This window comes from Schistocerca americana, chromosome 3 (assembly GCF_021461395.2).
Source record: "Schistocerca americana isolate TAMUIC-IGC-003095 chromosome 3, iqSchAmer2.1, whole genome shotgun sequence".
Lineage (NCBI taxonomy): Eukaryota > Metazoa > Arthropoda > Insecta > Orthoptera > Acrididae > Schistocerca > Schistocerca americana.
In genome coordinates, this window is record NC_060121.1 from 93,888,840 (window position 1) to 93,905,915 (window position 17,076).

General features: G+C 43.7%; 1 protein-coding gene across 1 annotated transcript in view; it reads right to left on the reverse strand.

Moving 5' to 3' along the window:
• LOC124605892 (basic salivary proline-rich protein 1-like) overlaps positions 1–17,076 on the reverse strand; it is a 44,369-nt gene extending 27,293 nt beyond the window's left edge. The window contains exon 1 of the mRNA XM_047137840.1: positions 16,960–17,076. Coding sequence (XP_046993796.1) covers positions 16,960–17,076 — 117 coding nt within the window. The remainder of the gene's footprint in view (positions 1–16,959) is intronic.

Consider the following 17,076-nt stretch of genomic DNA (forward strand, 5'->3'; position numbering starts at 1 on the left):
ATCTGGCATCACATGCTGCCCCTACATATGCGACAGTACAGCACGTTACCTGGACAGTTCGATACTGCACTGTACCGGTACACAATAGAACTATTATCGGGCAGTGGCACAGAACAGGCTAGCACTTGTAAGAGAGTAGCGTCGTCCCTCCTACAGAAAGCTTGTAGCGCTCACCTGTACGTACTTCAATTTTTTTGAGCTTTCATGTTCATGCAGTGAGCTCAGACACTTCTGGCTACCTGTCTCATGGCACAACATTAGCTTTGTGGAAGTTAAGAGTCCTGCTCCTGAAGTACTATCTTTCAATTTCTTTGGACGAAACCAAGTCCAAAATGAAGAATGCTTTGTTTTATGATCATTACTGGAGAGCTTGGACAATTTTGTTTCTTACAATGTCGGCATAAATTACGTTGAAAAGCCACATTCCTTAACAAGGAGAACTAAATGTTCGTATGTCTACAACAAAACTGTTTTCTGACAATATTACAGCTGTTAAATGTTTTATCATGTGGAATGTCACACTGATTATTAAAACATGCTTAAAACCGTCAATGTCCCACATATGTAGCATTGTATCTAGGAGATGCGCGTGCTGCAAGTCATCTAAACTTCATACTGAAACATATCTATGTTCGTCTTTTGTGCTGGCTTGTAAAGTCCTTACAGTTTTGCATCCGTAATTACTCAAAAGTACTGCTTTCGTGAAACTCTGAAATGATTGAAAGCATTTCATTCGAATGAGCTATATTGCCAACAGTGGTAAACGCTATAAGCAGTCTTCGACGTTCAATGGCTTTGTCTGGATTTTCATAACATACAGGGAGGACCACTTTAACCCATAACTGGGAGTAACTCGGGACCAAGATGAGGTATAGCAAAATTCTTTTAGGTGCAAGTTGTAGGTATTAAATGGGGGCATGCGTTGCTACTAATGGCCATGACCTTGAACGTGATTTTGAAGGTAATTTGGAGGTTAAAGTGGTTTATAAAAATGGGAATCTAATATTTGATTTAAGATTTGAAAGGGCGACAACTTTTGCGTATAAAATGATACATTATTCAAGGTCATAGCAAGGTTCAATGAAGGCCATATAATGAAGTATGTTTCAAGTTCAAGTAGAGATTAACTCGGAGTAGGAGAGAATACAGCAAAATACAGTGTTAGATACAAAATTGATAGGGTGTCCCGAGGAATGAGAGGTGAGGGGACGCACTCAGCGCCTTATTATCGTATGATCTACATTTAATTTATGTTTCTTGTGTCTTTCAAATGTCGAAATTACGTTTACGCCTTGTGATGTAATTATTTTTCTCAATAAACAAGTCAATTAAAATTTTAAGTTTAAAGCTCTCGTTTCGAAATACGACGTCACAATTAAGGGTTTCCATGAAAAACATTCGAATGACCTTCAATAATTAACTTTAGTATCAAGGTTCGTTCGCGTCTTACAGTTTTAAAAAAAATAGACAACATTTCTGTTACTACCAACAATTACGTAGGCGCCCAAGTCATCTTGCATGGGTCATCGGTGTTTTCCGGTGGGGTTTTGAGATTCACTCTCGCTAACAAGGATGCGAAGGACATGGTCAATAATGAACTCTTCTCCAAGCGACTAACGCGGCAACGGTCACCGGATGTACGTTCTCAAGAGGATCAAGCTTCTCGTTACCGACGCACCACGGACAGATAATTTCAACACTCGCACTCACACAAATTGCGTCGCGATTTAATAAATCACCCTCCAGCCGACTTTTCTCCAAGGGTCTAACGCTGCCACGGTAACAAGGTGGACGTTCCCCTGTGAATGAAGTTTCTTGTTGCCGACGGAAAACTGACAGTTAAATGTAACCCTCCTAATGACATTGGATCACACAAATTGCATCGCGATTCAATACATCAGCCTCCAGTCGACTTCTCTCCAAGCGACTAACGCAGCCACGGTCGCCGGATGGACGAACTCCTAGGATTCAAGTTTCCTGTTTCCGACGCAAAACTCGCTGTTAACAGTGACCCTCCCACCCTCCTAATGACGATGAAACACACAAATTGCGTCGTGATTCAATACATCGGTCTCCAGCCGACTTTTCTCCTAGGGCCTAATACTGCCTCGGGGACCGGATGGACGTTCTCTTGGGAGTCACTTTTCTTACATCCGAAGCAATACTGGCGGATAATTGTAACCCTCCCTCCCTCCTAATGAGGATGGAACACACAAATTGTGTCGCGATTCACTACATCGGTCTGCAGCAGACTTCTCTTCAAAGGTCTAACGCTGCCTCGGTCAACGGTAGGATGTTGTCTTGGAAGTTAAGTCTCTTGTATCCGACGCAAAACTGACAGATAAGTGTAAGCCTCCCACCCTCGTAATGAGGATGGAACACACAAATTGCGTCGAAATTCAATACATCAGTCGACGTTTCTCCAAGGGTCTAACACTGCCTCAGTCACAGATGGACGTTTTCTTGGGAGTTAAGATTTTTATATCCGACACAAAAATGACAGATATGTGTAACCCTCCCTCCCTTGTAATGAGGGAGGAACACACAAATTGCGTCGCGATTCAATACATCAGTCTCTAGCCGGCTTCTATCCCAAGCGTCTAATGCAGCCACGGTCACAGGATGGACGTTCTACTGGGAGTCAAGTTTCTTGTATCCGACGCAAAACTGACGGTCAATTATAACCCTCCCACCCACGTAATGAGGATGGATCACACAAATTGCGTCGCGACTCTATACATCAGCCACCAGCCGACTTCTCTCCAAACCACTAACGCTGCCACGGTCACCTAATGGACGTTCTCCTGGGAGTCAAGTTTCTTGTTTCCGACGCAAAACTGACAGTTAGTTGTAGCCCTCCAACCCTCCTAATGACATTGGATCACACAAATTGCGTCACCATTCAATCCATCACCCTCCAGCCGAATTCCCTCTAAGCGACTAACGCAGGGTCAGTCACCTGTTCTCCTGGGAGTCATGTTGCTTGATTCCGACGCACCTCTGACAGATAATTGTAGCTCTCGTACTCTTGTATTGACAGCGGAACACACTAATTGCACTGCGATTGAGTACTTAGGACTCCAGCCGACTTCCCTCCAAGCGACTAACACAGACACTTTCACCTGATGGACGTTCTCCTGGGAGTCGCGTTGCTTGTTTCCGACGCACCACTGACAGTCATTTGAATCACTCGCACCTTCGTAATGACGATGGAACACACAAATTGCGTTGTGATTCAGTACTACTCCCTCCAGGCGACTTCTCACTAAGCGACAATCACGACTCCGGTCACCGGATGAGCGTCAAGTTTCTTGTTCGCGACTCACCACTAACAGTTAATTGCAGCCCTCTTACCCTCGTAATGACGATGGAACACAAAACCTGCATCGCTATTCCATACATCAGTTTCTAGTTGATTTCTCTTCAAGCGACTAACGCCTCCACGATCGCCGGATGGGCGTTCTCCTGGAAGTCAAGTTGCTTGTTTCCGACATACCACTGACTGTTAATTGTAACCCTCGCACCCTCGTAATGACGATGGGACACGCAAACTGCGTTCCTATTCAGTACTACAAAGCTGGCTTCCCTCCAAGTGACTAACACATCCACAGTCACCAGATGGCCGTTCTCCTGGGAGTCAAATTGCATGTTTCCAACGCACCACTGACAGTTAAATGTGACACTCGCACACTCGTAATGACGATGTAACACACAAATTGAATCGCAATTCGGTATATCAGTTTCCAGCCTACTTCTCTCCAAGCAACTAATGCAGCTACGGTCACTTGATGTACGTTATCCTGGGAGTCAAGTTTCATGTTTACGATGTACCATAGATAATTGTAACTCACGCACCCCAGTAATTACGATGGAACACACAATCTGGGTCGCAATCCAATACATCAGTCTTCAGCTGTCTTCTCTCCAAGCAACCAATCATCCACAGTCATCGTATGTACGTTATCCTGGGAGTCAAGTTGCTTGTTTCCGACACACCACTGACAATTAATTGTAACTATCGCACCCTCGTAAAGACGATGGAACACACAAACTGCGTCGCGATTCAATACATCAGTGTCCAGCTGGATTATCTCCAAGCGACTAACTCGGCTACGTTCACCGAATGTACGTTATCCTGGAAGCGAAGTATTTTGCTTCCGAAGCGCCACAGATAGTTATTTGTAGCCCTCGCACCCTACTAATGACAATGGAACACACAAACTGCGTTGCGATTTAATACATCAGTCTCCAGTCGACTTCTCTCCAAACGACAAATGCTACTACGGCCACTGTATGAACGTTCTCCTGGTAATAAAGTTGCTTGACTCTGACGCACCACAGACAGTTGATTGTAACTCTCGTACCAACGTAATGACTATGGAACACACAAATTGCGTCGCTGTTCAGTACTTTATTCTCCAGCCGAGTTCCCTCCAAGCGGATAACGCCGACAAGGTCACCAATGGACTTTCTCCTGGGAGTCAAGTTGATGGTTTCCGACGCACACCTGACAGTTAATTGTAGCCATCGCAACCTCGTAATGACGATTTAACACACAAATTCCGAGTGTTGTGGTTAACCGACTGTGGTGCGTGAGAATCAAGAAAAATGACTCCCAGTAGAGCGTAAAAACAGTGACCGTCCGCATGTTAGTCACTTGGAGAAATTTCTGCTGGAGGGTGAGGTATTGAATCGCAATATGTCTGTCCCATCGTCATTCCGAGGGTAGAAGTGTTAAAATGAACGTCAGTGATGCGTCGGAAACAAGCAACTTCACTTCCAGGAGAACGTAAATCTGCTGACCGTAGCTGCGTTATTCCCTTGGAGAGAAGTCAGCTGTAAACCGAAGAATTGAATCGACACAGTATTTGTGTGTTCAATCGTCATTACGAGGGTGCGAGTGTGTCAATTAACTGTCCATGGCGCGTCGGAAACGTACTGCCGGCGATTGTAGACGCGTTTGTCGCTTGGAGAGAAGTCTTCTGGAGACTCAAGTACTGAATCCCGACGAACTTTGTGTGTTCCATCGTCATTATGAGGATACGAGAGATACATTTCCCTCTCAGTGGTGTGTCAGAAATAAGAAATTTGACTCCCAGGATTACATAAATCCGGTGACCGTGGCTGCTTTAGTCGCTTGGAGCGAAGTCGGCTAGAGACTGGTGTATTGAATCGAGACGCAGTATTAACTCGCGATTGAATACAGGGGACTCCTGTCCAAGCGAATAACGCGCCTACTGTCAGCGGATTTATGTCCTCCTGGGAGTCAAGTAGCTTGTTTCCGACGCACCACTGACACTTAATTGAAGCCCTGACAACCTCGTAATGACAGTGTAACACACAAAGTGGGTCGGGATTCAATTCTTCAGTCTCCAGTCGACTTCTCTCCAAGCGACTAACACAACCACAGTCACCGGATGAACGCCTTCCTGGGAGTCAAGGTGTTAGTTTATGAAGCACCACTGACAGTTCATTGCAACTCTCGTACCCACATAATGACGATGGAAAACTCAAATTGCGTCGCTATACAGTACTTTATTCTGCAGCCGACTTCTCTGCAAGCGAGTTACGCTGCCAATGACACCAAAAGGACGTACTCCTGGGAGTCAAGTTACTTGTATCCGTCGCATCAATGACAGTTGATTGTAAGCCTCGCACCATTGTAATGACTGTGGAACACACGACCAGTGAAAGTCTCTCCAAGCGGCTAATGCCGACAAGGTCACCGTTTGGACGTTCTCCTGGGAGTCAAATTGCTTGTTTCCGACGCAAACTGACGGTTAATTGTAGCACTCGCACTCTCGTAATAAGGATGGAACACACAAACTGTGTCGTGATTTTGTACTTCAATGTCCAGTTGACTTCTCTCCAAGTGACTATCGCAGCTACGGTCACCGGGTGTACGTATTCCCAGGAGTCATGTTTCTTGTTTTCGAAGCACCACGGACAGTAAATTGCAACACCCGAACCCTCGTAATGATGATGGAACACACAAACTGCGTCGTGATTCGTTACATCAGATTCCAGCCGACATATCTCCAAAAGACATACGCAACTACGGTCATTGGCTCATCTTTCTTATGGGACTAAATTGGCTTGATTGCGACGCTCCACTGACAGTTAACTGTAGCCCTCAAATCCTCGTAATGACGATTTTACACACAAATTGTGTCGCGGATCTGTAATTCAGTCCCCCACCGACTTCTCTCCAAATAAATAACGTACCTTCTGTCAGCGGATTTACGTCCTCTGGGAGTCAATTTGCTTGTTTCCGACGCAACACTGACTGTTAATTGTAACCCTCGCGCCCTCATAACTAAGATGAAGCACACAAATTGCGTCATGATTCAATACGTCCTTTTCCAGCTGACTTTGCTCCAGGCGAATAATCCACCTACGATCACTAGATGTACGATCTCCTGGGAGTCATGTTGCTTGTTTCCTACGCACCATGACTAGTTAACTGTCATTCTCGTACCTTCGTACTGACGACGAAACACACAATCTAGGTCGCGATTCAATAAATCAGTCTCCAGCAGAGTTCTCTCCAAGCCACTAAGGCGCCCACGGTCACTGGATGGACGTTCTCCTGCGATTCCAGTTGCTTGTTTCTGACGCACCGCGGAGTGTTATTTGTAACCCTCGATCCCTCATAATGACGATGGAACATACAAATTGTGTCAAGATTCAGTACTTAATTTTCCAACCGAATTCTTTCCAAACTACTAACGCGGCTACAGTCAGCGGATTTACACACTCCTGGGAGTCAAGTTTCTTGTTTCCGATGCTCCTTGGACATTTACTTGTGATCTTCCCACCCTCGTAATGACGATGGAACACACAAATTGCGTCGCGATTCGGTACCTCAATGTCCAGCCGACTTCTTACGAAGTGACTAACACCACCAGAGTCACCTGATGGACCCACCACTGACAGTTAATTCTAACCCTCATCCCCTCGTAATGACATTGGAACAAACAAATTGCGTCTCGCGTGAGTACTTTATTCTCCAGCCGTCTTCTCTCCAAGCGATTTACGCCGCCACGGTCACCGGTAGGACGTTCTCCAGGGAGTCATGTTACATGTGTGCGACGCACCACTGACAGTTAATTGTAACACTCGCATCCTCGTAATGACGATGGAACACACAAAAATTCAGTCGCGATGCAAAACATTCAAGATGACTATTCTCCAAGCCACTAATGCGGCTACGATCACCAGATGTACGTTCTCCTGCGATTCAAGTTCCTTGTTTCCGACGCACGACTGACATTTAATTATAACCCTCGAACTGTCTTAATGCCGATGGAACAAAGAAATTACGTCGTGATTCTATACTTCACTCTCCAGGAGAATTTTCTCCAAGTGACTAATGAGGTTACGGTCAGCGGATTTACGCTCTCGTGAGAGTCAAGTTACTTGTTTCCGACTCAGCACTGACAAATATTTGTAACACTCGTACCCTCGTTTTGACAATGGGACACACAAACGGCGTCTCGATTCAATGTGTCTCCAGCCGACTTCTTCCCAAGCGACTAATGCAGCCACGGTTACCGGGTGCACGACATCCTGCGAGTCAATTTGCTTGTTTCCGACTCACCACTGACAGGGAATTGTAACGCTCGTATCCTCATAATGACGATGGAACAGACAAATTGCGTCACGATTCAACGCTTCACACTCCAGCCGAATTTTCTCCAAGTGACTAGCGCAGCTACGGTCACTGGATGTACGTTGTCCTCGGAATCAAGTTTCTTGTTTCTGACAGCATTACGAACAGTTAATTGTAACACTCACACTCTCGTAATGGCCATGGAACACACAAACTGCGTCCCGATTCAATACATCAGTTTCCAGCCGACTTCTCTCCAAGCGACTAACGCAGCTACGGTCACCAGATGAATGTTCTCGTGAGCCTTATGCCCCTTTCAATTCCTATCTGACAGTGTATTTAGCTATATCTCTCCTCTATTCCGAGATAGTCCCTATTAGAACTAAAAACTTATCTGCTTATTTGATGTCCATTGAATCTTGCCATAACATTGACTAATGTATCGTTATATACATAAAACGTGCCCCTTTTTTCTAATCTGAAATCAAATATTAGTTCCCATTTTTAAAAAAAATGGCTTTAAATCCCAAATTTCCTTGAAAATCAATTTCAAGATCACAGCCATTACTAGCAATGCGTGACTCTCCTTGCAACCTACAGTCCTGCTTTCAACATCCGTATCAGAAACGGTTAATGTTCTCACTGCTAAAAGCCCTCATCATGTACATGCACATTTGTGAAATCACTGCTAATCATAAAATGATTCTTTTTGTTTGGAAAGAGAGCACTGTCTAAGAACAGACAGGAAAATCAGAACAATTACGCAAGCAGAATTCGAAGCACTGTTCCACAGAAGAGAGAGGTGGCTGCAATTTTCGGTGTCCTACAGCTGTTGGTATGGAGATGTCCTGATGCCACACTGGTGGATAAGGGACAGCATCCCGCAGGACGTCAGGATTTCCAGTAATGGTAGCATGTGAAACCTCATTAGGACCATCAGGAGGAATGCACTCAGTATTATTCTGGACTATTTTTTTAGACAGATCCTCTTAGGGCAAGAATTTCCATGCAGACATTGTGAGATATCACGAAAGCTCCTACAACAACAAAAGCGACTGTTAACTACTGCTGTGAGACTTTACAATTTCCTTCAAGGAGACTTGGTTGTTATTTACATAAACATGTGATGGTATAACACTGTCAACCTTTTAGCTGGGCCTGCGAGTGTGAGCCGCTATGCAAACATCTCGCTGAGTGTGACCCGCTATGCAAATATCTCACTGTACAGCATCGGGCCAGCAACAGTGCTTAGGTAAAAACGTGTTTCGACAGGTATTTCTCAAGTGTCAAGTATGAAAGGGATGGCGCTGCTTCATGCTTGCGGGCCCGAACTGACACCTGCATGTGGTTCGGCAGATGATGGCCGCGACTACTGGGATCATGTGCGGTGGCATTCTGTGTGGTCTAGTGGCCAGGGGATGGCAGATGGTGTGTGCTTCGTTATCGAAAGACTTTTAACTGTGTAAGTACGGGTGAAGTGTGTTACATGATGGTATTCCTTGCATGGCTGAAATAAAAAGAAAGGCGATCCATTTAATTACTTCTTACAATACCTGCATCTTTCTACACAGCGGAGAATGATGATCAAGAGAAATCCAGCCACCGAAAACTGATTTTTCTAATAAATAAACGATATACCCTTGAATTTTCCTTTGTGACACCCTTCCTCTCCGCAGGTGAGCTGCCAATTTCCAGTTACAGCAGGGGTGGTGGAGATGGTTGGTTTGGGGAAGGAGACCAGACAGAGAGGTCATCGGCCTCATCGGATTAGGGAAGGACGGGGAAGGAAGTCGGCCGTGCCCTTTCAAAGGAACCATCCCGGCATTTGCCTGGAGCGATTTAGGGAAATCACGGAAAACCTAAATCAGGATGGCCGGACGCGGCATTGAACCGTCGTCCTCCCGAATGCGAGTCCAGTGTCTAACCACTGCGCCACCTCGCTCGGTAGGTGGTGGAGAGGGCAGGGGGGATGGAGGCGAATTGGATGGTGGGGAGGGGGGATCGATTTCTTGAAATATTCTTTAAATAAATACATGAACTATATCCCATAGCACTTAGCAGAATCCCATAAATTGTTTAAATAAACTATATTCCATGCACTGCCATAAATAATTAAACAATATTACATACAGTGTCTAGAGTGGGAGGGGGGAGGGCACTGACCAGAGGGGACAGGTTAATTAATTGATCAGTTTAATTCAGTAGTCAATCAAATTTATAAAACTGAGAGGGGCTTTTTTAATAACTCAGACCTAAAAGTGTACCTGTAGTAGCGAGGGGGAGGGAGTGGGTTTGTGGTTTCCTGAGGGGCATGGGGGAGGTGGTGGGGAATAATAGGTTAAGGACCTGTCAGTCATATGGAAGGATTCTTTTAGCAGATCAATAGGTTAAGGACCTGTCAACTGAAGGAGAACAATAGGATAAAGACCTGCCAATCAAAGGAGAACAACATGTTTACCCCTGAGTGCATATCTGCCCCTGATGCAGACAACCCTCAGTTACAAAACGACCTGGTGGCGCTGTTGCCCTACTGGTCATGTCAGCCAGCAAGATGCAAGCTGATGATAGCCAGTTTCGAGAGTTCACTAAATAAAAGTGTGTGATACACAGCGGATACAGTGGAAACCAAGTGCAATTCGATGTGTGTACCAGAGTTGGAACTTTAATAGCGGCAACTATTTATTTACAGCCCGAACAAAGTAGATACATGTTTCAAAGTCTTACTGACCTTCAAAGTAGTAACCAACATCGTGTACAACCCGTTGCCAGCGATGTGGAAGTCGTAGGATACTCTTAGCAGTGCCAGTTGTGTTGACAGTTTGAGTGGCGCGGTCCAATGCCCGACGAATTTATAGCAGTTTTGAAGCGGATGCCACGAAGTGTTTCCTTCAGTTTAGAAACCGAATTGAACTCACGAGGGTTTAAGTCAGGGGAGTGCAGTAGGTGGTATAGCACTTAGCAGCCCCATCAGTTAAACAAATCAGTAACAGCTTGCACTGTAAGTGCTTCAGTATTGTCCTGTAAGATGATGGTCAGGTCCTGCAGAAAGTGTCATCACATTTGTCTCTAAGCTGGTTGTAGGTTGTGTTCCAAAAGTCAACAGCATAGAGACAGAAGTGATGACACTTTCTGCGGGACCTTACAAGCATTTTGCAACACAATGCTCAAGCACGTACAGTGCAAGCTGTTACTGATTTGTTTGACTGATGGGCTGCTAAGTGCTATTCTACCTACTGCACTTCCCTGACTTAAACCCTCGTGAGTTCAACTCGATTACTAAACTCAAGGAAACACTTCACAGCATTCGCTTCAGAGCTGCTACAAATTCGTCGCGTAATAGACTGCGCCGCTCGAACTGTTAACACAACTGGCACTGCGAAGAGTACCCTAAGCCTTCCACATCGCTGGCAACGGGTTTTACACAATGCTGGTGACTACTTTGATGGTCAGTGAAACTGCTCTACAGAAGGCAAAAATGGCTGGAATTTTCGGTGTCCTATAGCTGTTGGTATTGAGATTTCCTAATGACACAATGGTGGATGATTGACAGCATCCCGTCAGAGATGGATTGTCTGCTTCAACTTGTCTTTGAACACTTGAAAATCACATTACTATCAGAAATTTCTGTAGATACCTTGCCCCCGTCTTGTTCAAACCAGTCCCAGCACAAAGGGTATCTTGTGAATCAAGGGAGCATTCTGATTGGCTCTCACTGAATTTAGCCGGCAGGTTACTGATGCTGCCTGTGAGGGAGCACTGTCCGCCTTTTTTTCTTTTCATCTCATGTTTGATGAAACGTGACCATCCTGTTTCGACACATTCCTCTAAACGAACGAAGATTAATGAGGTGTACTCCATTCTCCTGTCGCATCTTGGGTATACAATCGAGGCTTCAGTTTCGAAACAAGGATGATTCTAGCAAGGGAACCTCCCCATCGCACCCCCCTCAGATTTAGTTGTAAGTTGGCATAGTGGATAGGCCTTGAAAAACTGAACACAGATCAATCGAGAAAACAGGAAGAAGTTGTGTGGAACTATTAAAAAAGTAAGCAAAATATACAAACTGAGTAGTCCATGCGCAAGATAGGCAACATCAAGGACAATGCAAGCCAAGGAGAGCCGTGGCCCCGTGGTTAGCGTGAGCGGCTGCGGAACGAGAGGTCCTTGGTTCAAGTCCTCCCTCGATTGAAAAGTTTACTTTTTTTATCTTCGCAAAGTTATGATCTGTCCGTTCGTTCATTGACGTTTCTATTCATTGTAATAAGTTTAGTGTCTGTGTTTTGCGACCGCACCGCTAAACGGTGCGATTAGTAGACGAAAGGACGTGCCTCTCCAATGGGAACTGAAAACATTTTATCGCAATTTCATAAGTAAACCGATTCCTCCACAGGAAACCACGTCTATATCCTATACGACACTGGTGACGGCATGTGCGTCACATGAAAGGAATATGTTGTTGACCCACCTAACTTGTACACTTGGCGAATGGGTAAAAAGACACTTCTACCTTGCCCGATTTAGGTTTTATGGTGGATGTGATAATCGCTCCCAAAAAAGTGATGAAAAGATAACGGACGGACAGACAATAATTGTCTGAAAATAAAAAATTAAAATCTTCGCTCGAGGGAAGACTTGAACCAAGGACCTCTTGTTCCGCAGCTGCTCACGCTAACCACGGGACCATGGCGCTCTTGAGCTCAGATTGTCCCTGTTGTAGCTTATCTTTCGCATGGACTACTGAGTTTGTATATTTTGCTTATTTTTTTCATAGTTCCACACAACTTCTTCCTGCTTTCTCGACTGATCTGTGTTCAGTTTTTCAAGGCCTATCCACTGTGCCAACTTATAACTAAATCTGAGGGGGGTGCGATGGGGAGGTTCCCTTGTAAGTTAGCGCTAGGTGTTTGTGAAGCACAGCAATCCCTGTGTATACATTTGCTTCACTGATGTCATGTTTACAGAGTTAGTGGTTTCAGAAGTCAACCGCCACTGATACACGTTTATCTGTTTTCTTGTAAGAGGTATTCTCCGTTACTAACAATCATGTTATATAGGACTGATGCAGGCATAGTATAATTTCTCAACCAGGATCTGATATGAACAGTGGACGCTACACATCTCTGTAAAGCTATATCGTGCATGTATCACGCAGAACTGATGTTCTAAAGAAGCAGTTTTTTTTTCATTTTGCAGTTTGTTACCATAGTTCATCATAGAGAAACCTACAAGAAGGATGTATGTCATGCGTTGGAAATGTATTTCGTACATTGGAATATTAACAGCATTGCATTCCACATGAATAATGGGTTCAAAACTGAAGCGATCTAACATTATAGCCTGTTACAAGTGCAGAACCCTGTAGTCTCAGGAGTGTGTGTGTTTATGTCCTCTCTTATCAGTACCCACTGTTACTGATCCCAAACACTATGACAGAACTTTAGAATTAATAGTGTAGTTGATTTACGTAAAATGCTTCGAACTCCATCCGTCTGGAGCTCCAACATCCATAAAAACTACACATTTCTTGTTCTTCTTTACCGTCTGCTGTTGTATTACAACACTTTCCAATCTACTGCTATACACCGGTAAGGGGTGCTAACCTCCTCGACATGCACGCATCTAGACAAACCTTGTGCACTTGGATGGGTGCGGAATCGGCAAGCTCTATTCATTCACGAGATGCTTTATGTAGCGGTCTTCTCCTGGACACGTGTAGATTAAATCGGTAACGGTGATGCTGGGCGGATTGGTCAAAGACAGTGCGAGGACGTCTTTCAGTCGCTAACTTTATTCTAAGAATGCGATAATGTACTGAATCTGAATAGAGACTGATAGTAAATTGCACACTATGTTCGAAATCACGAGTACAAGAAACTACATTGTGCAGACCATTTAATATTATGCAGAATGAGCCACACACAAAAGTTTTTGTTTTTGCTGATTTAACAAGTATGGAAGTTAACAAATTTTGTGGAGAAGCTCCGATTCTGGTTCTATGACTTCTCCCATGCTCTCAAGTAGCTTAGTTGATTTTGGGACGTCTTTTTTATACTTATATTGAGTTTAGTGTTGGTTTAGTAATTAATTTTGATGCAGGATTAACTTACGTTCTAAGTAACTACCCATATTCCTCCTACCCACATGTGCTGGCTTTTCCTTCGTAATTTTATACTGCTAAGTACAGCCATTATAACTAACGGACTACAGCCGGCCGCGGTGGTCTCGCGGTTAAGGCGCTCAGTCCGGAACCGCGCGACTGCTACGGTCGCAGGTTCGAATCCTGCCTCGGGCATGGATGTCTGTGATGTCCTTAGGTTAGTTAGGTTTAAGTAGTTCTAAGTTCTAGGGGACTGATGACCACAGATGTTAAGTCCCATAGTACTCAGAGCCATTTGAACCATTTGAACTAACGGACTACAGTTATCGTTCACATTCTAAATTGTTTTATGTACTTACCGTGGGTAATTTTTCTACCCGCAATAGACGTTCAGTATGATAGGAACCTGTCTCGCTAATGTTTAGGCCTCATGTCATGTTTTTCCGTCTCCTGAGGTCATACCCACCAAAAGAGTAATCAGAGAGTGTATTATGAGCATTTTGTAAGAGAATAATGCCCTATTCTCAAGTAACATAGTTCAAATCCTCGTGTAGTCGGACAGTCATAGGTAGCATTCCTATAACAGGGTAAAACGATTATACTAATCCCTTATACATACTAGTTTATCACCGGAGGCAGGCCTGTTCAGAAGATGAAAGTCCTTTTAAAAATCACATATAATTATGAAGGATATTTTTAAAGTGGAATGACTAACGCATGCCAATGTATGCAAGAGAAGTGTGAACCGTGGAAAAATCGGAGAATGATATATTTGTAGGGACTCAAATGTCATTCTGCAGAAATCCATTCAACATGATTTGGATTAAAATTAGATGTAAATAGGCACTGGAAAGAATAAGCAATGACAGAGGAGGTAGTAAAGTAATCATGATTTCGAGGACATTGTTGCAGTATGCAGCTCATCAATTAAACACTTATCAAAAAATGAGAAGAAATCGATTGTGTATAAAAGTTATCGAAAGATAGCAAGAAAAAGTTTATATGACAAAAGAAACTGATAGTTATCTTAGAAAAGAAAGAACAAGATACACCAAGGGCAGAAAATGAGATGTGATACATAAGAACAGTCTGTATTAATGATTATAATTTGTAGATGAATGATACTTTAGTGTATACTATTTGCGATAAAAATACTATATCTGAAAAGTTCCGTAACGCGTTAGGTAGATAACAAAATTAGGGAAGGAAAGAAAAGCAGGGACCTATTGACATTATCGACTATAATTGAGGATGTGAGAATTTTAAATTAGCTGAGTAGGAGTCATGAAGTGATCAACTCTGACGAGAGTGTATTGATGTCTGTAATTCGGATCTGAAACGTCAGTACATTTTAATGAACATTCGTTTGACGAAGACAACCTTACTGGGTAATTGTGAAGGGAATGAGCATTGGAAAATTTATTTAGCTCAGACTGTAAAAGAAAGAAAATGTTTGGAGAGAAGCTAGGAGAGATACTGGGAGCTAGTGGGGAAGAAAGTGATGGGTTATTTGAAACATTGTTCTCAAAGAATAAGTGTTTTCAATAGCTATGTTGATACATAAGGTGCAGTCAAATGAAAACGAGACAGGTGGAAAAAAGTAAGTAAACTGTTTATTATTTCAAAAGTAAATGGCAAAATGGTAATATATTTATGCCAATGGGGGACCAAACGCAGTACCTTCATGGAAAAATGTTTGCACTTGCCTACGGAATCACGATTGCATCCAGACATGCACCTCTTCGTCCGAAGCAAATCAGTGGCTTCGAATGTCGTTGTTCATAGCTCCAAAAATATGGAGACGTATGGGGAAAGATCGCGAAGGTTTGGAGAATGTGTACGAGCTTCCGAGAAAAGCTTCTGAAGCGTAGTCTAAATGTCCTTGGCAACATGTGGGCTGAAATTTCCCGACAACAGAACAATGCCGTCTGTCAACAATCGTGAGTGTTTGGACTTGAGGAGACGCTTTAATTTTTACAGTGTCCACATATCGCTGTGCATTAATTGTGGCGATGTCTTCCTATGCGATTACTATATTTTCGGAGCCATGAGGAAAAGACATTCGTGGATATCGATTTGCTTCGGACGAAGGGGTGTACGCCTGGGTGCAATCATGGCTCCATAGGCAACCGACAACGTTTTCCCAACAATGAACAAAGGTTGCAACAAGAGTCTGGTTGCAACCCTTGTTCACTAAAGTACGAGCATCCCTTAGCGGCTCGCCATCTTACTTATAACTATTCACGACGTCGCCTTTCCGGCTTAGATCTTTTTTAATATGTGACTTGTAAGTACTGCATCTTTTTCCAGTCAGCACAAACATTAATTTTATTAATGTATTACATACTTAACATGTTTTAGAACAGTTAGTCTAATTCTGAAGACGACGCTCATAGTAGCGTCGAAACCTGGTCAATTTTGACTTAATATTTGTGATCTAGAGCTTATTTGTTCTAATATAATTATGACACGAACCTTAGCAGCTATGTTCAAAGTTTTATGAACTTCAAAGTTGTTTTTCTGTACGTTCTAGACTCAAAACATGGCAAACGTGAAGCTGCTCCGGCGTAAACAAACAGGCGCATGCACTGCACCGGACCCGGAGGGCAACACGGACCGCACTGTGTGATGCTGAAGGCAGACTGCCACTCCGCTAACCAGACGGACGCATTTTCACGTGGAAATGGCGGAAAACAGCAAGGCATGTGCGCATGCGCATACTAAATCCCATCATGCACCGCGGCCAACCGTGCAGATATAACGCAAATCGTTCAGAAGTTATGACGATTTTATTTCATGTAGTTCAATAAGTGTTGCCCTGTACAGACATCAAATTCACATACTCTCAACATATAAACTTAAGACACACCGCAAGGAAACAGGGGCAAGGAGGAAGAAAACTATTTCCGAACAGGTAGCTGAACCTGATTGTCAGGGTCTCCCAACCAACTACGCGATGTAACTGTTTCTTCCTTTGTTTGTAACACACTCATTATATACTCTTAATCACGTGATTGCTGCCATGTACTGGTACCATATCTGTGGCATGAAGTTCATACCTTTCGCATGCATCCTTGTTACTGTTGCAGTTTTCATACATGTTACTGTAAAACGCTGCTGTGTTCCTTCACACAGGAATTGGAGACAACTTGAGATGTTGCAATCACTCGATAAGGTCACTGATATGTTTGAAGTGGACAGACTTATGTTTCAAATTGAGTATCAGCTTTTGAAAAGACCCTGTACTCACGTGGTCGGGCAGATGACTCTTGTCTTCCGTCAGCTGTGAGTCTCTGGAGATGGTATTCTGCTCGATGGGCGCCTCTCTCATTGACACAGAATTGTCAGAGTCGACTGCATTGTCCAT